This window comes from Mixophyes fleayi, chromosome 2 (genome assembly GCF_038048845.1).
Source record: "Mixophyes fleayi isolate aMixFle1 chromosome 2, aMixFle1.hap1, whole genome shotgun sequence".
Classification (NCBI taxonomy): Eukaryota; Metazoa; Chordata; class Amphibia; order Anura; family Limnodynastidae; genus Mixophyes; species Mixophyes fleayi.
In genome coordinates, this window is record NC_134403.1 from 146,378,954 (window position 1) to 146,402,280 (window position 23,327).

General features: G+C 41.1%; 1 protein-coding gene across 2 annotated transcripts in view; it reads left to right on the forward strand.

Annotated features, from left to right (window-relative positions):
* Positions 1 to 3,970: 3,970 nt before the first annotated feature.
* Positions 3,971 to 23,327, forward strand: part of LOC142141569 (septin-10-like) — a 54,186-nt gene continuing 34,829 nt past the window's right edge. Inside the window, exon 1 of one of the 2 annotated variants that reach the window (XM_075200175.1) lies at positions 3,971 to 4,074. In XM_075200175.1, the coding sequence (XP_075056276.1) occupies positions 4,042 to 4,074 (33 nt within the window). In that variant the 5' untranslated portion in view covers positions 3,971 to 4,041. Of the gene's footprint in view, positions 4,075 to 6,720; positions 6,779 to 23,327 lie in introns of those variants that run through there. The other variant, XM_075200176.1, reaches the window with a different exon arrangement.

Here is a 23,327-nt window from a genome sequence, read left to right on the forward strand (position 1 = left end):
CCCACAGAGAAAAAAAAAGTCAGTTGAAAACCTGCATAGGTATTAAATGCAGTCTGATAATAGCTCAGACAATGTGAAATCAGGTTGAAAAAGCAATGATAAGATCTTTAAGTTCCTTAGCCACTTATACTTCAATAAATTCTAGGCTCTTGATGCCCACAATCCACTGATGTAGTTCAAAGTGAAAATGAGTTTAAAATAGACCTTTCTTGAATGCAAAGCAATATTCCAGCTAATTGCCAACCATTGGTAACCAACCTTCCAATTCCTCCTTTAGTGTGAAATGAAAATCACTCCTCCTTTTTAATCAGTCCCCTAGAAGTGAGCAGGATATTCTTACCCACAGGTCCTTTTGTAGCAATACTCTGGCCAGAGATTTTCTCTAACATACAATGCTTGCAGACCTTTGTAAATAAGGACCGTACGGTGTTACCAATAAAACTCTTTTAATTACAGCTGTGGGGGTAGTAAGGTGGTAATAAGTCCATCCAGAAATAAAACTTTTAAAACCGCAAATGAAGCATAAAACCTCTTACGCGTTTCTCCACTGCAAAAATGTGGTTTCTTTAGAGAGTAGCGCCTACTCTCTGAGGAAAACACATTTTTGCAGTGGAGAAACGCGTAAGAGGTTTTATGCTGGTATAGACTGTACAATACTTGTATTCTGATAGGATACAAAGATCTTTCTCAACAAGGTCCTTCAATAGAATCATGTCAAAAGTCTCCAAACACATAGCATTAATAACATCATTCTTGGGTTAAAACTGTCCCTTGGCAAGTCATTATTTTACAGTGACATAATGTTTATATAAAACAGAGGTACCCTTATTTATTTATTTTTGAAGTACTATCCCTGGTTTTAGCACATTCTAAGAGATCAGGCTTACACTTCGCTTTAATGTATAGTATCAATATGCACACTTCATAATTATATACTTTACTTACTGATACAGACTATAGCTGTGCATTCCCATTAGTTAGGCCATTAAATAAATTCAACTCTTTTATTTGCTTTCACATATAATAATTTAACATGCAAGAATCATCCATTCTTGCAAACAGTAAACAGGTAATATAAACTGAATTAAATCAATGGAGTATCAATCTTTATTGATTGGAAGCAGCTCTCCCCCCTCTCCCCCTCTCCTTTCTATTACAGTGAGAGGCTGAGCACAGCAGCTGCTCTTCTAACCTGGTCAGCAGTAATGGCTCCTGAGTCCTTCTTACAGCTCTTCTAAGTGGCAGCTCCTCTTCTAGGGGCGGATCTTTTTGTCCCACGTCATTGCTGGATACAAGGTAACCGCAGGTGCATAGAGCCGCGTCTTGGCTCACTGTACAGGTACGGTGGTGGCATGTCTGACGCCCCCCCCTGCAGAAAAATTAATTTGCGTCCTCCTCCTTTAGAATTATTTGTTCATTCAATAATGCTTTGCTTCTTTCAACACAAATCATATAAAAAACTTTAGTACAGAGAGAGTAATACAAATAAATACATTAAACAGCAAACATTTCTAGATATTTATTTTCGGAGTCCTGGATGCAACTCCCCATCCCTCTCCTTCTCCAAATGTTCCAAATTTTTTTTCAGTTTAAGGCACCCTTAGTATCTCAATAATCTTTTCAAGGCACCCCTAGGCCAAAATAAAAACATAAAAGGTAAAATAGAGGGGGCTGTCTTCATCACACATTACTCCTCCATCAAACTGTGCCCCTTCATCATCACCACACCATGCCTCCTTATGATCACACTGTGCCCCTTCAACATCACACTGTACCCCCTTATGATCACACTGTGCCCCTTCATCATCACCACGCTGTGCCCCATTATGATCACACTGCACGCTGCATGCTGCTTCCCCCCCCTTCATCAATCTGTGCCATGCTGCTTTTCCCCTTCATCACACTGTGCCATGCTGCTTTTCCCCTTCATCACACTGTGCCATGCTGCTTTTCCCCCTTTCACCTGGCCCTTCATCACACTGTGCCATACTGCTTTTCCCTCCTTCACCTGGCCCCCTTCATCACACTTTAGAATGCTACATTCCCCCCTTCATCACACTGTGCCATGCTTCTTCCCCCCCCCCCACATTCATCACACTGTGCCATGCTACTTTTTTTCCCTTCACCTGGCCCCCCTTCATCAAACTGTGCCATGCTGCTTTTCCCCCTTTACCACACTGTGCCATGCTGCTTCCCCAATCCTTCTCCTGGCCCCCTTCAATCACTTTGTGCCATGGTGCCCCCCCCCCTTCTCTTAGCCTCCTTCAATTACACTGTACCATGCTGCTTCCCCCCTTCTCCTGGCCCCCATCAATCGCAGTGCCATCCTGCTGCCCCCTTCATTACTCTGTGCCATGCTGCTTCCCCCCCCCCCCTTCATCACTCTGTGCCATGCTGCTTCCCCCCCTTCATCACTCTGTGCCATCCTGCTTTCCTCCCCTTCCCCTTTCCTCACTCTGTGCCATTCTGCATTCCTCCCCATGCCTCCGTTCCTTTACTTACCTTCCTATTGGCTTCTTTCTTCTCTTCTTGTCTTTTGGCTTCTTGCTTGCTGGCTCCTCTCTGCGCTGCTCCTCACTGAATGTCAAGCGTGACAGGATGATGTCACACCCAACAACCAGTGTGAACAGAGCATGGAGGAGGAAGGAGGGGCGCTGGTGCTGCGATCAGGTACATTTTGTTTTTTGTTTTTTAGTACCTTGCTTCACCCCACCAACGAAGAGGGCGGAGCTATCAGTTGTAAGGGCCCACCGGGGAATACCCCGGCTCCCCGGTGGGCCAGGCCGACCCTGGAGACATCCCTAGGTGGTAGCTAACATCTGGCAGTATCTTGATTCTTGGATATCTTTTCTGCTCTTTCACTATTAGATTTCATGGAAATCCTTTTTTTAGTAAGGTTTAAATACATTTAGCTTGTTTTCATATCCTGACAGTAAAGGGTGTGTGGGTGGTATTATAGATTGGTGGTGGGTTTGTTGTAATGCAGAGTATTGTGTTGGAGGATGTCATGTTTCTTTAATTTATATAACTATTCTCATTTGTGAAGTAATGCAGTAATTTTTGTGGAGGGATTGTTGGAGAATTGAGTGTTATAATGTGAAGTTTCGTTCCTATTGATGTATACAGTCTATTTTATTTTGGACAAAGAGATATTGAATTTATTTTTGTTGCAATTTTTAATAAAAACATCAACCCTTGAAAAACTACAGCTACTTATTCAAAATAATTCAATGTTACCTGTACCTACTTTGCCACTTGATTTCATGCCCAAAACAGTGTTGGACCAGGCAAAAGATGAGTGCTTTGCATGTAACTAACCACCTTTTGTTGACTCCCACTATCAAATGTGTGACCCAACAGCATTTAACCCTTGCAAAATACAGCTGCTTATTCAAAATAATGAAAATTCTATCTGTGCCCACTTTGCCACATGATTTCATGCCCAAAACAGTGTTGGGCCAGGCAAAAGACAAGTGTTTTATATGTAACGGACCACCCAGTGTTGTTTCTCACTATCAAATTAGTGGCCCAACAGCATTTAACCCTTGCAAAACTACAGCTACTTATTCAAAATGATAAAATATGGTGACTTTACCCACTTTGCCCCCTGATTTTATAACCAAAACCTTGTTGGGTCAGGCTAACTACTATTGCAGTTTGTTTAAGGGACACCCTTTAGTGTCAATCTGATGTGAAATCAGTGATCCAACTGATTTAATCCTTTAAAAATAAGCTTTTCTGAGTAAGAAGCTGGAGTCCAAATAAGAAACTACCTTCAGCCTTGTTATATTGCAGTGCGTACTCTTTGCCTGAGCACTATAGTGAGACCAGCACGTACTGAGCTAGGGGAAGACACGTGTAGACCTGGTGGCTGTAACGACTCTGCCGGTCACAGTGACAGGCTGAGGGAGGGGTTGTATAGTCTGGCTTGGGGCGGGTTAGTGTGTCTGGACAGTGACGGGGAGGGATTGTGTGTCTGGGTTGTGTTAGGGGCGGGATTGTCAGCCAGGCTTGTGGTGAGTGTCGCTCTCTGGACTTGCTATGGAAGCTTCGCCTGAACTCTCCCGGCAACTGGTAAGTCAGAAGTTTGTGTCTGCACCGTTGTGTATGATATCAGATCCTAAGAGACCTGATTGACAGTATGTCACAGTCACAGTTAGTGAGTGTGTGTGTGTGAGGGGAGGTAGAGTGTGAGTGTGTGTGGTTGTAATCTCACACACCCAGCAGTAGTTAGTGTACATAGAGGGGGCAGCGTGACACACCCAGAAGAAGCGGACAGAATGGGAGTACTGTACATATCATCATTACAGACCTTTCTGGAGGATGTGTGGCCCAGATTTATATGTTTGAAGACATGTGTGTAAATGTTACGTTGATTTCAAATTCGTATGTATTGTAATTAGTAATGGAATATAGCTGGTACGGTAATATCTCATGCATCAGTCATTATATCTATTAAACAGTATATGTACAGAACACATGGAAGTTTTGTACTTTTGCTTAGGAGGAGATCGATTAGACTATAACATTACATTTGTGATTATATTAGAATCAGCTGATACTTTGCTTTATATTAGAGAACTTTTTGAACCTTATTTTGCAGTACTCTCTTTTAAAAAGAATAGTCTGTCTATATTGGGATTAGGCAAAAGCCGGAACTGCCAGAATGCCGGAACGCCTGAATGAGTCTGCTTACTACAACTGCTGCTTGGTGTCTTGAGTGAAGCTTTGTTGTGTTTTCTCTCACTATTTAGTACATTCTGTACTGTTACACAGATATGTTCAACTATTCCATAAAATATATTGTAGTGTGTGTATAATATATATATATATATATATATATATATATATTTCTGTATATTATAGCTATATATTCTAGTTATCCGTTCTACCTGCCTGAATGTATGCCGGAATAGGGCACTGAGTAACCTAATCATCCTTTCCAGCTGCTGGAATGGTTCTCAGAGTTCCATAGCTATCGGGTTCAGGTGCCAGAATGGGTCTGTGAGTACTTTAGCTATCCATTTGGGGTCCCGGAATGGGGTTCTGAGTACCTTACCCATTCCATTCTCGCTGCCAGAATGGGTTTGCCAGTACATTACCCATCTATTACGTCTGCCGAAATAGAGCTCTGAGTATCTTAATCATTCATACCGGCTGCCGGAATGGTGGTCTGAGTACCTTAGCCATTAATTCCAGGTGCCGGAAAGGATGTCTCAATATCTTAGTCATCCATTTCGGCAGCCAGAATTGGGCTCACAGTATCTTAGACAACTATTCCAAGTGCCGGAATGGGGCTCAGAGTACCCTAACAATCCATCCGGCTGCCAGAATGGATGGGTAAGGTATCAGGAGATTATATATATATATATATATATATATATATATATATATATATATATATATATATATATATATACACATATATACACATATACACACACACATACACACACACACACTACACACAGTGCAGAGAACATATCTGTGTAGCAGGACAGGATGCACTATACAGGGAGAAAAAACACAGCAAGCTTCACTCAAAACACCAAGCAGCAGAGGGCGCTGCTGGCATTCCGGCAATTCCGGTTTTCACCCACACATCTATATTTACCTTTCTAAATTTACAGGCAATTTGTTGTACTCCTAAATGTTTGACCTATGGAAAAGCAGTGACCTTAAAGTGGAGCTAAACCTAAACAATCCATTTTGATATACACTAGCTGATGAGTATTTAATTTCCTGATTGTTTATTCAGACAATCCATCTCAAGTGGTATGCAGGTTGCAAAATGCAGTTTCATATGTACAAGTTCATTTAACATCCCAAGTTACACAATAAATCATCTGTGCTGTTAGCAGTGCCTAATCGTGCACTTTTGTATTTCTGTTGGCTTTTTTTTTTTATAGTTTTTATTGGATTTTCCTTGCACAGCATATGTAACAGTAAAGATATACTGTACTACTGGCATGTTTCATTTGACAAAGTGAAAAACTAGCAGATCTATGTTTCTATTTCCCATTTATATCAAAATGTGTGAATTCATAGATGGCTATGAGTTTTCATTATTTGTGTTTAGCTCGACCTTAAAAATAAAATTTAAGCATCTTGGAATAGTGTCATATACAGTTTTGAAAGGACAACATATTGTTTGAAGGACACAAAGCACTCTAAATGCGAAGTGCAAAATGCTCTGGCTTTGCATTGGAGCACATGGATGGTTCGACCAGCACACAGCAAGGAGCACACTTACCCTCCGCTTTCAGGAGATGTTTCCACAACCTAGAGGTGGAAAAGAGGAGGATAATTCTCAAGAGGCAAAAGTGAAAACATTACATGAAAGTCCTACCTTCAACCACTTTGATTTTTAAAACTTTTCAGTTTTTCTGCTAAAATATTGCTCTGTTGTTTAGCCTCATTTATGGCTTAAATTAGTCTAATTTTACTTAAAAATTGCACATAGCACATATACACCTGTGCTATAAGTCAAATAATATAGATGGCAGTTTGTAAGTGCAGCTGTTATATCTGTTATGATATCTGTTCCCCAGCAGTCAGTTGCTCTTACACGGAAAATGTCACACCAACATCAGTGACAAACGTCACACCCAGCTAGCAGCTTCTGTACAGACACAGCCCCCTCTGTGTTCCCTGGCCTAAGGCTTTTTCCTTCTTCATTCATTGTGTTTTGTGCAGTGCAGTTCGTTTTGTACATAACTAAGCACTTACACAGCTACAAGGAAATGAAGGACAGACTGCACCCTTGCTTGTTAATCAAGTATGATTTCTACTGATTTTCTCCCTCATTAACCTACCTTTGTATTACTGGGGAATAGTTGTCTATCTTTTACTGAGTGGGTTTTCTAAATGTAAACAATAAAGTGGGTTAAAGGTAGTAATTTTAATTGCTAACTGTGTATTACAAGTTTTCAAAGCACTAAGTAGTCATGCATTAGTGAACATCCTCTGATCATTAACTGGTTAATTTGGGGATACAGAGCAGCAGTGGGCAACCTGATAGGCTTGGAGCAACCTCTAACCTCTACATGGGCCACACATTTCCCTTAATCTCAGTAGTAAGTTAAAATTATACATTTAATCTTGGCCTGATGTCTACTTACCACAGCATACCCCATATACCCTTCAGACTTCCCTACATGTCACTACCTTCACATGCCCCCACTCACCCCTTTCTGGGAGTACAGTGACAAGCAACATCTATCTAATCTAATTCACCCCAGGTGTATACAAATTGAAACATTTGTTAACTTGGAAATAATATTTGGAGTAACCAATGATTAGCAGGAGGAATGAGTGAGATTACATAGTGCAGACTGCATCTTCTTATCTCTAGATGTGCTGTGACCTTTCTGTGTTGATGCGGATTCCGGCTGGCGCCACTAATGTTCATTCTTTTCTTTATGACATGCTGAGCTTTACCTGGGCCCCAGTTCTATGTCAGTAAGAGCTCAGACAATGAGTGAAGCTTTGCGGTGTATAAAGCTAGGTACACACTACACGGTTTTCGTCCAATAATCGGCTAAATCAGCCGACATACAACCGCTCGTTCAAAAGTCGGATCAATGTGTGCAATGACACGATGGTTGAAAGTCTGCCCAAATGGACGATTGTCGCCTCATTTGGTTGGTCGTACCGTTTAATATTTTCGTTCCAATCTCGTTTCCGTTGTGTAGTGTGTATAAACTTCCGACCGATCCACGACAGTGAGTACAAAATTACAGTCATTGCTCTCGACAACATGGCTGTAAAAAGTCGCTAAAGGGACATCTGCTCTTCCCTTTATCGTCCTAAACAAGGCTAGTGTGTATGCAGTCCATGGACCGAGCGATCGGAACATCGATCGCATGTAAAATCGTTCGGCATAAAAAGTTGATTGAAATTTCTGTAGTGTGTACCCAGCTTAAGTCAGAGCTGAGGCCAATGACACACCCACCTGCCTCCCGGACCAACTATGCTCTACGGTCATGTCAATGAAATGGACATTTTTTTTATCCTGTGAATTTATTGTAGTAGATTCATAGGCTCTACTTTGCCAATACAAAGCCCTATGTAACATGCACCGTTGATCAGATCACAAGTGGTCAACATTTGGGAGTTTTGTACTTTTAAGAAGTGCTGTGTGTGACACAAACCAATAATGTGCATAGATTATGATGGGCAGGTAGAAGCAGAGATTAAATACTGAACTTCTCTTAGCTAGAAAACCTTGGCTTAATGTAGGGCATGAAAACATAGAGAATAGAAATGTAACATTGTATCTCTGCATTTTTCTCCCTGTATAATCTATGTAGATTCTGGCTTCCTGTCACATGACCGTACTGTAGCTCCACATAGATTACAATGGAGAGGGTTTTAGCCCTGTGTGACTTCACCCTTAGTGGTGATGTTTACAAAGACTTACCCTCTCTTCAAATTCTTTGTATGGTCAATTTAGACATTCCAGTGTCCTTTGTTAAGAAAAATGTTCAGCATAGGTTTTTCATTGCTTCTTAGAGGATAGTCACTGGATTTTGCGGTATTGCTTCTTCATGATCATTTCTCTGTGGAAGTGTCATAAGGAAAGTAAATGCTTAATTTAGCATTTCCATGTTTTCCTCTGGGAAAACCCCTCTTATTCAAGCTTTTATTGTTTAAGAAGCTGTGAGAGAAGTTTTTTTTTTTTTATAGACATGAAAAAAATTATTTCAATCCTACTTTGTGTGCATTTGATGGAAACTCCACTTTGTATGCTGTCTTTTCATTGCTGTGCTATATTAATGAATTGTATCCAGTGGAATTTAGGTTTGTGGGTTATTTTCTCCCTTTCCTGCAGAACAGTTCCTTCAAAGTGTCCGGTTATACTCTGATCTCCTCTCAGAGACAGCACTGTATGGGGCTCATTATTTTAAATGCCTTATTAATGCATCTAATTAGGCATGACATTATAAGCAGTTGTTTTTAGTGCTGCCATGCCCTTTGGCATTTTACTTATTTTGGCTTAGTGTTACAATACAGAGTTATCCATAATGCCACTTGTTCCTTTTTTGCCGCTGACTGTGTCAACTGTACAGCAACGTCGTGCCCCCAGTTGATGGAGGTTGTCGCTGCTACCACCAGGTTCATTTACTGGCACTTTGAACTGCTCATACTTCTTGGGTAATATGTTGCTGCTGCAGCACTTCTTTGTCAGTTGTTTCTGGTTGAATCCTTCCTGACCGCTTACTGTGGGTCAGGATTGCTGGATAGCGGGCAGAGAGCTGACTCAGGAACTCTGGGTTCAAAGGAACACAACAGTGCACAGGACAGGCATTGTCACAGAAACAAGCAAGATCTTAAAACAGCGCTGCTTTCTTTAAATAGCGAGTTAAGCTCCTTTTAAGCGTTCATCTGATATTTCTTAACTACTCCTGACTGCATGTGTGGGAGGTCATTATAGTACAGAAGAACATAATGCAACCATACATAGCACATTACAATGCATCAGGAACAGTAGGGCAGTATGTTTCAATTTGTCAACTAATAACAATATCAATAATAAACAATATTTATATTTTACACTGAATGAAAAAGGTTTTCTTTCCTAAAGATGGCACTTCATACGATGATGGATGTTTGCTTGATGCATTGGCGTGTCTTGCCAACCGCACACGCTGGGTTTTGCCTGTAATAAAATTACCATTTTAAATCCCACTAACAAAATCAATGAAAATCGTCGAAATGATGCTTGATAAATAATGTCCGTGGTCTATTACAAAAAAAAGCTTGACTGATATATTTTTATTAACGTATGTAACTAAAAAAATGGAAGTGAAACACTTCCTGTTCTCTAAAAACAAGCAAAAGGATGTACTGTATGTTGAATACAATGTTATAAACAATAGACTCTGCCCTCTACACCACATAAACAAAGTACTGTGGGTTTAATTCAGGTTAATTTATCACACTGATTGCAATCATTGGCGTATATGCTAAAATTGGACTGTTCATGAATTTATGTATGAGAAACATTCAGACTGTTTAAATGTAAATACATTTGCAATATGTCTTACAGGAGAGCTTGTAACTTATAGAACTGTATCTCTGTCATTGTAGTAACTGCAGTGTGTGTAACAGCTCAACAAGGGAAGTTTAGGCTGGTGCTTGTTAGTTCCAGAGCCACTCCTTATATGTGAAATTCCTTTCTTCCAGTAATGCTTTCCATATGTGCCATTCCCAGTCCTCCTCTCCTGAACTTGGTGACATAAGAATGTGGGCTGTTCTGTACAGCTCTGCTGCTTCCTTCTCAGTTCTATGTAGCACACTACTTCCTTTATAAAGAGGTACACGCATACACACCAGCAAGGGATGCAGCTGCAGTTTACAGCAGACTTGTCACCTACACAGGGAACAGATTTGACCCAGGGAGTTTTGCAGTTGTCTTTCTGTCTGTCTAGTGCTCAGTGCATTTAGGGTTCATTCTGACTTCACTTTTAAAGCTAGATTTATTTTAACCTGCATGACAGGTATACTTTGAACTTAGAAATTGTATAAACTACAACTAAAATTAGAAATGAGTTTGTGTACATTATTTTTTTTATAGAGAATTCAAGTGATGAAACATTTACAAACCTATTAAGGTTTCTATGTCTATATCAGGGATGGCTGGATCTTGGTGACATGGGATCTACTCATTGTTCACGTATTGTTCCACCCTCTACTTCCAGTGCAATGCAAGCCGTGCTGACTTGCATCAATCCTAAAAGTACACACACTCTGGTTATTAGTTAAAACAGACACAGTATTGTGGAGAATATATTGCAGCATATAAATTTAAATAAAAACAAATAAATTAACTTCAAATAATAACCTTTTTGAAACTTGACACCCTCCTCCCCACAGAGGAAGGCACTAATATTTTATTTTGTATTTTAAATAAAGACAACCTTCGAAATGATATACAGTAAATCTTAGCTGACCATATAATAAAATTATTACAAGCAACCACATCTATATTTAGTTGGATATGGAAATAATACACATATTTAAAGCCACAGCTAGTATAAACATTTATTTAAAATACACAGCTAACACATATTTAGTTTATATTTCATACAGCATAAATAAATACAAAACCTGGTAGCAGGACTACTAAGAGGAGGACTACCCGGCTCAAGCTAAATAAACACAAAAGCTACCAAATAGACACCCAGTTAAATTAGTTAATAAACGTATATGTACAAGGTGCAGCAATGCCCCTCTTGTTAGCAAAGTTACGTCTCCTCTCTGCAGCAAGCTGTAAACTTTATTCCAGGCTTGCTTGTGGTCTGCCTTGGCATACAAGCTCCTCGTGCTCTCTTCAAAAAGCATAGAAGATTGCCCTCCTGGGGGTAAATGTATCAAGCTGAGAGTTTTCCATCGGATTCTTCCTATCATTTATTTAGTATATTCTACAAAATGATAGCTAGAATCTAGAATCTGATTGGTTGCTATAGGCAACATCTGGACTTTTCAAACCCGCTGGAAAACTCTCAGCTTGATATATTTACCCCCTGATTAGATCACATATTGTCTGCTTGTGTGGTGGCTGCAAAAAGTTACAAGAAAGCAGTGTACCTTGATCTTTGGATGCCCCACGTTCTACCTTTTTATCACATCTATCTTAGAGTAAGTGTAAGAGCAGTTTCACATATATGCTTTTGGTGTTTTAAGTGAACACATCAAAAATACAAAATTTACTTGAATTTAAAGCAATTACAGTCCATTCAATTAAATTGATGGAAAACCATGTATTAACATATATAAAAAGTAGCATGATGTATTATATGCAGTGTTATGCATTATATTGTCAATACAAAATAATGGTGCCACAGATATCAGCGGTGCAAAAAAATAACTAGCGTTAAGCTAGGTAAACCTTTTTAGACACGTACATACAACCTTTAAAGCGTAAAGTCTACAAAGGTCCTTGGGCTACTCAGTAGACTCTACTGCCTCGGATTCAAAGAAAGCTTCCCAATTGTGTCCTGGTGAAGACTTGGAAGAATCCGTCACAAGTGGAAATATAGTAGATCATCCAAATAACTTAAATGGATATGAGTATTGCACTCACCTATAAAGTGCAATTAAAATGCCTTAATATGTGAAGAAACCTGTGTTATCCTTTTTAGAGGACGTGAGAAATTCCAATAAACCTTAGAAAGAATAAAAACAAATTAATATTTTTCTGTGGATAATACTGTAATAGGGATGAGCGCACTCGGATTTATGAAATCCGAGCCCACCCGAACGTTGCGGATCCGAGTCGGATCCGAGACAGATCCGGGTATTGGCGCCAAATTCAAATGTGAAACTGAGGCTCTGACTCATAATCCCGTTGTCGGATCTCGCGATACTCGGATCCTATAAATTCCTCGCTAGTCGCCGCCATCTTCACTCGGGCATTGATCAGGGTAGAGGGAGGGTGTGTTAGGTGGTCCTCTGTGCTGTGCTGTGCTGTGTTCTGCAGTATCAGTCCAGTGGTGCTGTGTGCTGTGCTCTGTCCTTCTGAGGTCAGTGGTGCTGCTGGGTCCTGTGCTGTGTCCTGTTCAGTCCAGTGGTGCTGTGTCCTGTGCTCTGTGCTTCTAAGGGCATAGTTATTTCCCCAATATTCCCCTGTGTTTAAAAAAATAAAAAAAAGTTTTTTTAAAAAATACCAAAAACTACTTTAATTTTTTTTAATTACCACAAAATTTGCACAACCAATCCTGCAGTATAAGCCCATTGGTACTGCAATATTACCAAGTTCACACATTCAGCAGTAAAAGTCCAGTGGTACTGCAATATTACAAAGTTTACACATTCTGCAGTATCAGTCCAGTGGTGCTGTGTCCTGTGCTCTGTCCTGCTGAGTTCCGTAGTGCTGCTGGGTCCTGTGCCGTGTCCTGTTCAGTCCAGTGGTGCTGTGTCCTGTGCTCTGTGCTTCTAAGGGCATAGTTATTTCCCCATTATTCCCAAGTTTTTAAAAAATAAAAAAAAAGTAAAAAAAATAAATAAATAAATATATAATAATTATAACCAAATTTGCAAAACCAATCCAGCAGTATAAGTCCATTGGTACTGCAATATTACAAAGTTCACACATTCTGCAGTATCAGTCCAGTGGTGCTGTGTCCTGTGCTCTGTCCTGCTGAGTTCCGTAGTGCTGCTGGGTCCTGTGCCGTGTCCTGTTCAGTCCAGTGGTGCTGTGTCCTGTGCTCTGTGCTTCTAAGGGCATAGTTATTTCCCCACTATTCCCAAGTTTTTTAAAAATAAAAAAAAAGTAAAAAAAAATAAAAAATTAAAAAAAAAAAAAAATATATAATAATTATAACCAAATTTGCAAAACCAATCCAGCAGTATAAGTCCATTGGTACTGCAATATTACCAAGTTCACACATTCTGCAGTATCTTGTGCTACATATAATGGAGACCAAAAATTTGGAGGATAAAGTAGGGAAAGATCAAGACCCACTTCCTCCTAATGCTGAAGCTGCTGCCACTAGTCATGACATAGACGATGAAATGCCATCAACGTCGTCTTCCAAGCCCGATGCCCAATCTCGTAGTACCGGGCATGTAAAATCCAAAAAGCCCAAGTTAAGAAAAAGTAGCAAAAAGAGAAACTTAAAATCATCTGAGGAGAAACGTAAAGTTGCCAATATGCCATTTACGACACGGAGTGGCAAGGAACGGCTTAGGCCCTGGTCCGTGTTCATGACTAGTGGTTCAGCTTCACCCACGGATCTTAGCCCTCCTCCTCCTCCCCCCCCCCCTACAAAAAATTGAAGAGAGTTATGCTGTCAGCAACAAAACAGCAAACAACTCTGCCTTCTAAAGAGAAATTATCACAAATCCACAAGGCGAGTCCAAGGATGTTGGTGGTTGTCAAGCCTGACCTTCCCATCACTGTACGGGAAGAGGTGGCTCGGGAGGAGGCTATTGATGATGTAGCTGGCGCTGTGGAGGAACTTGATGATGAGGATGGTGATGTGGTTATTGTAAATGAGGCACCAGGGGGGGAAACAGCTGATGTCCATGGGATGAAAAAGCCCATCGTCATGCCTGGTCAGAAGACCAAAAAATGCACCTCTTCGGTCTGGAGTTATTTTTATCCAAATCCAGACAACCAATGTATGGCCATATGTAGCTTATGTAAAGCTCAAATAAGCAGGGGTAAGGATCTTGCCCACCTAGGAACATCCTCCCTTATACGTCACCTGAATAACCTTCATAGTTCAGTGGTTAGTTCAGGAACTGGGGCTAGGACCCTCATCGGTACAGGGACACCTAAATCCCGTGGTCCAGTTGGATACACACCAGCAACACCCTCCTCGTCAACTTCCTCCACAATCTCCATCAGATTCAGTCCTGCAGCCCAAGTCAGCAGCCAGACTGAGTCCTCCTCAATACGGGATTCATCCGAGGAATCCTGCAGCGGTACGCCTACTACTGCCACTGCTGCTGTTGCTGCTGTTAGTCGGTCATCTTCCCAGAGGGGAAGTCGTAAGACCGCTAAGTCTTTCACAAAACAATTGACCGTCCAACAGTCGTTTGCCATGACCACAAAATACGATAGTAGTCACCCTATTGCAAAGCGTATAACTGCGGTTGTAACTGCAATGTTGGTGTTAGACGTGCGCCCGGTGTCCGCCATCAGTGGAGTGGGATTTAGAGGGTTGATGGAGGTATTGTGTCCCCGGTACCAAATCCCCTCGAGATTCCACTTCACTAGGCAGGCGATACCAAAAATGTACAGAGAAGTACGATCAAGTGTCCTCAGCGCTCTTAAAAATGCGGTTGTACCCACTGTCCACTTAACCACGGACATGTGGACAAGTGGTTCTGGGCAAACGAAGGACTATATGACTGTGACAGCCCACTGGGTAGATGCATCCCCTTCCGCAGCAACAGCAACAGCTGCATCAGTAGCAGCATCTACAAAATGGCTGCTCATGCAAAGGCAGGCAACATTGTGTATTACAGGCTTTAATAAGAGGCACAACGCTGACAACATATTAGAGAAAATGAGGGAAATTATCTCCCAGTGGCTTACCCCACTTAGACTCTCATGGGGATTTGTGGTGTCAGACAATGCCAGTAACATTGTGCGGGCATTAAATATGGGCAATTTCCAGCACGTCCCATGTTTTGCCCACACCATTAATTTGGTGGTGCAGCATTACCTCAAGAGTGACAGGGGTGTGCAGGAGATGCTTGCGGTGGCGCGCAAAATTGCTGGACACTTTCGGCATTCAGCCAGTGCCTACCGCAGACTAGAGGCACATCAAAAAAGCATGAACCTGCCCTGCCATCACCTCAAACAAGAGGTTGTGACGCGCTGGAACTCCACCCTCTATATGCTGCAGAGGATGGAGGAGCAGCAAAAGGCCATTCAGGCCTACACAGCCACCTACGACATAGGCAAAGGAGTGGGGATGCGCCTCAGTCAAGCGCAGTGGAGACTGATTTCCGTGTTGTGCAAGGTTCTGCAGCCATTTGAACTTGCCACACGAGAAGTCAGTTCCGACACTGCCAGCTTGAGTCAGGTCATTCCCCTGATCAGGCTGTTGCAGAAGCAGCTGGAGAAAGTGAGGGAGGAGCTGGTAAGCCATTGCGATTACACCAAGCATGTAGCTCTTGTGGATGTAGCCTTTCGTACGCTTTGCCAGGATCCGAGGGTGGTCACTCTTTTAAAGTCAGAGGAATACATTCTGGCCACCGTGCTCGATCCTCGGTTTAAAGCGTATGTTGTGTCTCTGTTTCCGGCGGACACAAGTCTACAGCGGTGCAAAGACCTGCTGGTCAGGAGATTGTCCTCTGAAGAGGACCGTGACATGCCAACAGCTCCACCCTCATTTTCTTCCACATCTATGGCTGCAAGGAAAAAGCTCAGTTTTCCCAAAAGAGGCACTGGCGGGGATGCTGATAACATCTGGTCCGGACTGAAGGACCTGCCAACCATTTCAGACATGTCTACTCTCGCTGCATTGGATGCTGTCACAATAGAAAAAATTGTGGATGATTACTTTGCTGACACCATCCAAGTAGACATGTCAGACAGTCCATATTGTTACTGGCAGGAAAAAAAGGCAGTTTGGAAGCCCCTGTACAAACTGGCTCTATTTTACCTGAGTTGTCCCCCCTCCAGTGTGTACTCAGAAAGAGTTTTAGTGCAGCGGGGAACCTGGTCAGTGAGCGGCGAAGGAGGTTGCTTCCTCAGAACGTTGAAAAAATGATGTTTATAAAAATGAATAATCAATTCCTCAATGAAGTACAGCACTGCCCTCCAGACAGTACAGAGGGACCTGTGGTTGTGGAGTCCAGCGGGGACGAATTGATAATGTGTGATGAGGAGGAAGTACACACTGTAGGGGGAGACGAATCAGAGGTTGAGGATGAGGACGACATCTTGCCTCAGTAGAGCCTGTTTAGTCTGTACAGGGAGAGATGAATAGCTTTTTTGGTGTGGGGGCCCAAACAAACCAATCATTTCAGCCAAAGTTGTTTGGTAGGCCCTGTCGCTGAAATGATTGGTTTGTTAAAGTGTGCATGTCCTATTTCAACAACATAAGGGTGGGTGTGAGGGCCTAAGGACAATTCCATCTTGGACCTTTTTTTTTTGCATTATATGACCAATCAACAGTCGTTTGCCATGTTCAAAAAGTAAAACCAAATTTAAAAAAATACAAGAAATTAAACCAAAAGTAAAATGCCGTGTCATAATTTAAAACAAGAGGTATTGACGTGCTCTAAAACTACTGTATTGTTGTTTATATTTTATAAACACTACACTTGAAAGCTTGAGTCTTTCAATAAAAAAGTAACTGTCCATTGCACGAATATTTGCAACAGGGACAATTTTAGGGTTAAGAAAGTCAACTAATAACACTTCGACGCTGTCTGTCTTTATAAACACTACACTTGGAAGTTGGAGGAGGTATTGTGGCCCCGGCACCAAATTTACTACCGGGGCCACTCCACTGTGCAGTCCATATTTAGGTGTATCAGATATTAAACAACGGTGACAGTTGATGCCCAATTTTTTAATTATATTGTGGCTTCGGTACCAAATTGTGTACCGGGGCCACCACACTACGCAGTCCAGATACTTGTTTGGTGGAATTCAGACCAGTTGAGGGTTTTATTATTATATTGTGGGGACCACTCTATCTATACCACACTACAACTCTATATACCACTCTATTTCATACTTTAATTCTATTTAATACTTTAATTCTATTTCATACTTTAATTCAATTTAATACTTTAATTCTATTTCATACTTTAATTCTATTTAATACTTTAATTCTATTACTAATTACCATAAAGAGGAACAAAATAAACCAATTTTACCAAAAGTATAATATGACTTAGACTTACAAACACTACACTTGAAAGATGGTGCCTTTAAATGAAAAAGTCAGTCTTCATTGTACGACTATGTGCAACAGGGACAGTTTTTTGGTTTACAAAGTCAAGCAATAACACTTGGACCCTGTCTGTCTTTAACATACTTGATGGGATCTCAATGAAAAATTGTCTGTACCATGTTTGGAGGAGGTATTGTGGCCCCGGTATCAAATTGGGTACCGGGGCCACCCCACTACGCAGTCCAGATACTTGTTTGGTGGAATTCTGACACGTGGAGGGTTTTTTAATTATATTGTGGCCTCGGTACCAAATTGTGTACCGGGGCCACCACACTACGCAGTCAAGATAGATAGATGCGTATCATAGATAAAGTACATTCAGTGGTGTGGGGCAAATTGAAAAATATTCAAAATGCACTGACATTATCAAAAACAAGAGGTTGTCACACGCTAAAACTCCAACATGTATATGATGGAGAGGATGGAGGAGCAGCCGTATGTGTAGTGTAATGCAGACCTGTTGAAGGTTTTTTATATATTTTATTGTGGTGCCCAGTGCCCACTCCTCTACGCAGTCCAGGTACATTTATTGGTGCGATTCATAAAAGTTCAGGGTTTTTAATATATATTGTGGTGACCCACTCCTCTACGCAGTCCAGGTACATTTATTGGTGCGATTCATAAAAGTTCAGGGTTTTTAATATATATTGTGGTGACCCACTCCTCTACGCAGTCCAGGTACATTTATTGGTGCGAATCAAACAAGTTGATGGTTTTCTTATTATATATATTGTGGTGACCCACTCCTCTACGCAGTCCAGGTACATTTATTGGTGCGATTCATAAAAGTTCAGGGTTTTTAATATATATTGTGGTGACCCACTCCTCTACGCAGTCCAGGTACATTTATTGGTGCGATTCATAAAAGTTCAGGGTTTTTAATATATATTGTGGTGACCCACTCCTCTACGCAGTCCAGGTACATTTATTGGTGCGATTCATAAAAGTTCAGGGTTTTTAATATATATTGTGGTGACCCACTCCTCTACGCAGTCCAGGTACATTTATTGGTGCGATTCATAAAAGTTCAGGGTTTTTAATATATATTGTGGTGACCCACTCCTCTACGCAGTCCAGGTACATTTATTGGTGCGATTCATAAAAGTTCAGGGTTTTTAATATATATTGTGGTGACCCACTCCTCTACGCAGTCCAGGTACATTTATTGGTGCGAATCATAAAAGTTCAGGGTTTTTAATATATATTGTGGTGACCCACTCCTCTACGCAGTCCAGAAAGATACCTTGTTGCAACGTTTTGGACTAATAACTATATTGTGAGGTGTTCAGAATACACTGTAAATTAGTGGAAATGCTTGTTATTGAATGTTATTGAGGTTAATAATAGCCTAGGAGTGAAAATAAGCCCAAAAACTTGATTTTTAAACTTTTTATGTTTTTTTCCAAAAAAATCCGAATCCAAAACCTTAAATCCGAACCGAGACCTTTCGTCAAGTGTTTTGCGAGACAAATCCGAACCCCAAAAATAACGAAAATCCGGATCCAAAACACAAAACACGAGACCTCAAAAGTCGCCGGTGCACATCCCTATACTGTAATACAATTTATAAGTGTAGTGTGATTTAATTTGCTTGAAGAAATCTCACCTGAGTATCCAAATCTTTACAAAACTGCTTGCTCAGAAAATGAAAATAAAACAGTATTCACTATCAGTGAAAAAATAAGTGAGTTTTTATTTAAAAAAGTACTCGCCTTAGTGTGATTAGGAGTTTCATCCAATTTACAGCTGATCCACCACATGAAACGAAGTTTCCCACAGAAATCAATGCTTAAAGCCTGTTTTCATGTGATGCAATGGATATTAAATGGGTTTGTGAGAGAATTTATACATTCATGCCTTAATATTTGTATTTGACTAGAACATTAAACAACTGCAAAGGGAAAAGAACAAACACAGGGTTAGAGTTCTTTTATCAAATGCTAAATAAAGCCCATGTTGGCCTGCATCAGACAATGCTTTCTGTCAACAGCTTTGTTTGCATTGCATTCCTTTTCTATCCAATGCAGCAATAATCTCCAGGCACATTTACATGTCTGCTTTTATATTTGACAGTACCATCATATTACAGAGGGCATTTACTTCACTTTTGCTTCAGTTTGCATTTAAGAACTGGGCTGCTGCAACTGGTAGTAAAAATGGTGATATACACTGATCTACCACAACATTTAAACCCACTGACAAGTGAAGTGAATAACATTGGCACCTGTCAATGGGTGGGATATATTGGGCAGCAAGTGAACAGTAAGTTCTTGATGTTGGTGTGTTGGAAGCAGGAAAAATGAGCAAGCGTAAGGATCTAAACGACTTTGACAGCAGTAATTAGTACCTACCAAAAGTGGTCCAAGGAAGGACAACCAATGAACTGGTGACAGTGTCCTGGGCACCAAAGCGAAGGCTAGCTACTCTGGTCCAATACCACAGAAGAGCTACTGTAGCACAAATTGCTGAAAAAGTTAATGCTGGCTATGGTAGGTGTCAGAACACATAGTGCATTACAGCTTATTGCATAGCCGCAGACCGGTCAGAGTGCCTATGCTGACCTCAGTCCACCCCTGAAAGCGCCTACAATGGGCACGGGAACTCCAGAACCGGACCAATGAAAGAAGGTGGCCAGGTCTGATGAATCACGTTTTCTTTTAAATCATGTTGATGGCTGGTTCTGTGCATGTTGTTTACCTGGGGAACAGAAAGCACCAGGATGCACTATGGGAAGAAGACAACCTGGTGGAGGCAGTGTGATGTTCTGTGCAATGTTCTGCTGGGAAACCTGTCTCCTGCCTAAATATTGTTTCAGACCAAGTACACCCCGTCATGGAAATGGCAGTGAGGGTAGTGGCCTCTTTCAGCAGGATAATGCACCCTACCACACTGCAAAAATTGTTCAGAAAAGGTCTGAGGAACATGAGAGTTCAAGGTGTTCACTTGGCCTCCAAATTCACCAGATTCACAACCTACAGGACTTAAAGGATCTGCTGCTAACGTCCTGGTGCCAGATACCACAGAACACCTTCAGAGGTACTGTGGAGCCCATGTTTCGATGGGTCCGAGCCATTTTGGTGGCACAAGGGTGACCTACACAATATTAGACAGGTGATTTTAATGTTGTAGCTGATCTGTTTATATTACCCATTTAAAGAAAACATTTCATATTACATTTTGTTGACAGTTTGAATTTAATTGATATAAAACGTTGTTCATGCTGGATGCAAGGACAATTATATTTCATTAATCATCTATGCAGAATGTGACTGCAGCATGCACATTATCACCCACATTATTCATTTCATTTTTAATGTTATATATGCTGGGAACATGATACATTATACTGTTATAGAAATTAAACTCTAAATATCAATGATACTTGGACTGCTTCTGTGAATATTGGGCTGGGTGACCTGGCTATCAGATTGTCCTGCGTTATAGCTGGTACAGTAGATATACAAATGATGATTTTGGCATCAGCGTCTATCTAGTCTTGTCAAGATTGTTGAATAACTAGAAAAGGAGAGCACATAGGTTGTATTTCAGGTTGTCATTGAATTCAGCCTGTGGAATATATATTTGTAAGCTAAGAAGGTCAGTGACATGAACGTATTTCCTGCCAGTCTTACCAAAGACTTTGCTGTATTCAATCACTGTTGGAATGTTGGGTTGCTGGGAGCATTGTTGGGTGAGAACAAACAGACTTCTTTGTGTGATTGAAGCTCCTAGGTGTGTAATATAATTCTCTAAGAGACACTGGGCTAGATTTACTAAGCTGCGGGTTTGAAAAAGTGGAGATTTTGCCTATAGCAACCAATCAGATTCTAGCTGTCATTTTGTAGAAGGTACTAAATAAATGAAAGCTAGAATCTGATTGGTTGCTATAGGCAACATCTCCACTTTTCCAAACCCGCCGTTTAGTAAACATACCCCAGTGTGTTGTTTTATAGATGTTCCTGACAAGGTCAGTTATTACTACAAAATATACCTAACTTTTCCTCTTTCAACATTTTTAACTTCTTATTTCCTGCTCATGAGTAATTTACATCATTTGTCTGTGGGCTGAAATGATTTATGTTTGTTCTGGTAGGTGCAGCACAGTGCCTATGTAATCTCATTAAACCAATGTTATTTTATTTAAGTATTTACAAAGTTGTAAATTCCTTCAGCATACAGTTAGAAGATCTACTAGATACAGCTGTTTTGTGCTATATCTTGTATTGTAGAACAGCACTGTCCAGCTTTCCCATGCAGTGTGCCACACACGGCGTTATTGTAACTATATGGTACCAAGACCGATCTTATCTGCCTTTGTTGTGTCTATTTGCAGGTGTGTAATGTATGTATGCCTCTCATTATAGCGAATGTGCATTACAGAAGAGCTACTTTAAATGTCTTTTGATCTAACACTTATTACACACAGTAACTGTGTATTTGTTGTACCTTAGATAGCAAAAGAGAAAACTACAAAACAAGAATAAAAGTGGCACAAATGTATACACACATACAGGAAGTTATACATTTTTTACAGGTGCAGAAATGGACATGTGGGAAAAATAAATGTTAAAACAGAAAGTGCCAAAAGATGGGTCAAGCAGTATTGTCCATGACTACATCCCAAATAAAGATTGTGAATGTATATGGCTATTTAACTGTGATTTGCTCACCTATGTGATTACCTGCTGAAATCTCCTGAGGTCTATTTCCTAAATTTAAAACCACATAGGCTAAATTGAGGCATTTTTAGTGTGTCAAATAGTAATAGACATAAGTTTACATTCCCAGATCTTTCACTTTATCTGAGAGAGATATCAGTTTTAGTAGCAGCACTTTTCAAGCTGTTTGCAACTGGTGTCTTAATGTTTCTTTTGTTTATTGTGTGTTGATCCTTGCTTCAGTTTATGCACTATTTCTTCCACATACAGCCAGGGTCGCCATCAGGTGGGTACGGAGGGTACTGTTGTGAGGGGCCCGTAATGACTGGGGGCACGCTGGCTGCGCACGTGGAGCAGGCAGCTGCTGTCTAAAACATGAAGCCAGCATCCTTTTCTTTTTTTACGCTTTTTATTGTGAGAACGTGTAAATGTTTCCTGTCACCAGGGGCGGGGTTGTGATAGAGCCGGCAGCGGTGTTCTTGTGTGATGTCCGGCTTGTGTCTCTTTACATTTGTCTCTGGTCCTTCCAATGCGGAGCTCGCGCGATGATGTCAGCGTCATCCCGTGGGACTGTCTGTAAAGTGTGCTGACAGCTGATGTTCCTAGCTCAGCTGCCGCTCTGAGTAGAGGGTGAGCAGACAGGGGGTTCCTACACATTGCAAATATGTACATGTAACAGAAATAATATGAAGTAAGGGTACTATGTGTGGCGTGATATGAACTGGGGGTACTATGTGTGGCGTGATATGAACTGGGGGTACTATGTGTGGCGTGATATGAACTGGGGGTACTATGTGTGGCGTGATATGAACTGGGGGTACTATGTGTGGCGTGATATGAACTGGGGGTACTATGTGTGGCGTGATATGAACTGGGGGTACTATGTGTGGCGTGATATGAACTGGGGGTACTATGTGTGGCGTGATATGAACTGGAGGCACTGCTGCGTTTCATATGGTGAACTATGGACAATACTGTGTGGCATAATATGAACTGGGGATACTTTATGTGACATAACATGAACTGGGGGTACTATGTGTAGCATAATATGATCTGGGGATACTATGCTTGGCTTAATATGGGGTCAGTGTAATATACCCCGCACTATACATTGGGAAGGGAGGGGGGCCCTGCATCTTTCGTTCGTACTGGGCCCCCAATTTCTGATGGCAGCCCTGCACACAGCTCCCAGTGATGTAGCGCACACAAAGGTACCTACAATTTTGTCTGTCGGTAAAGAGTA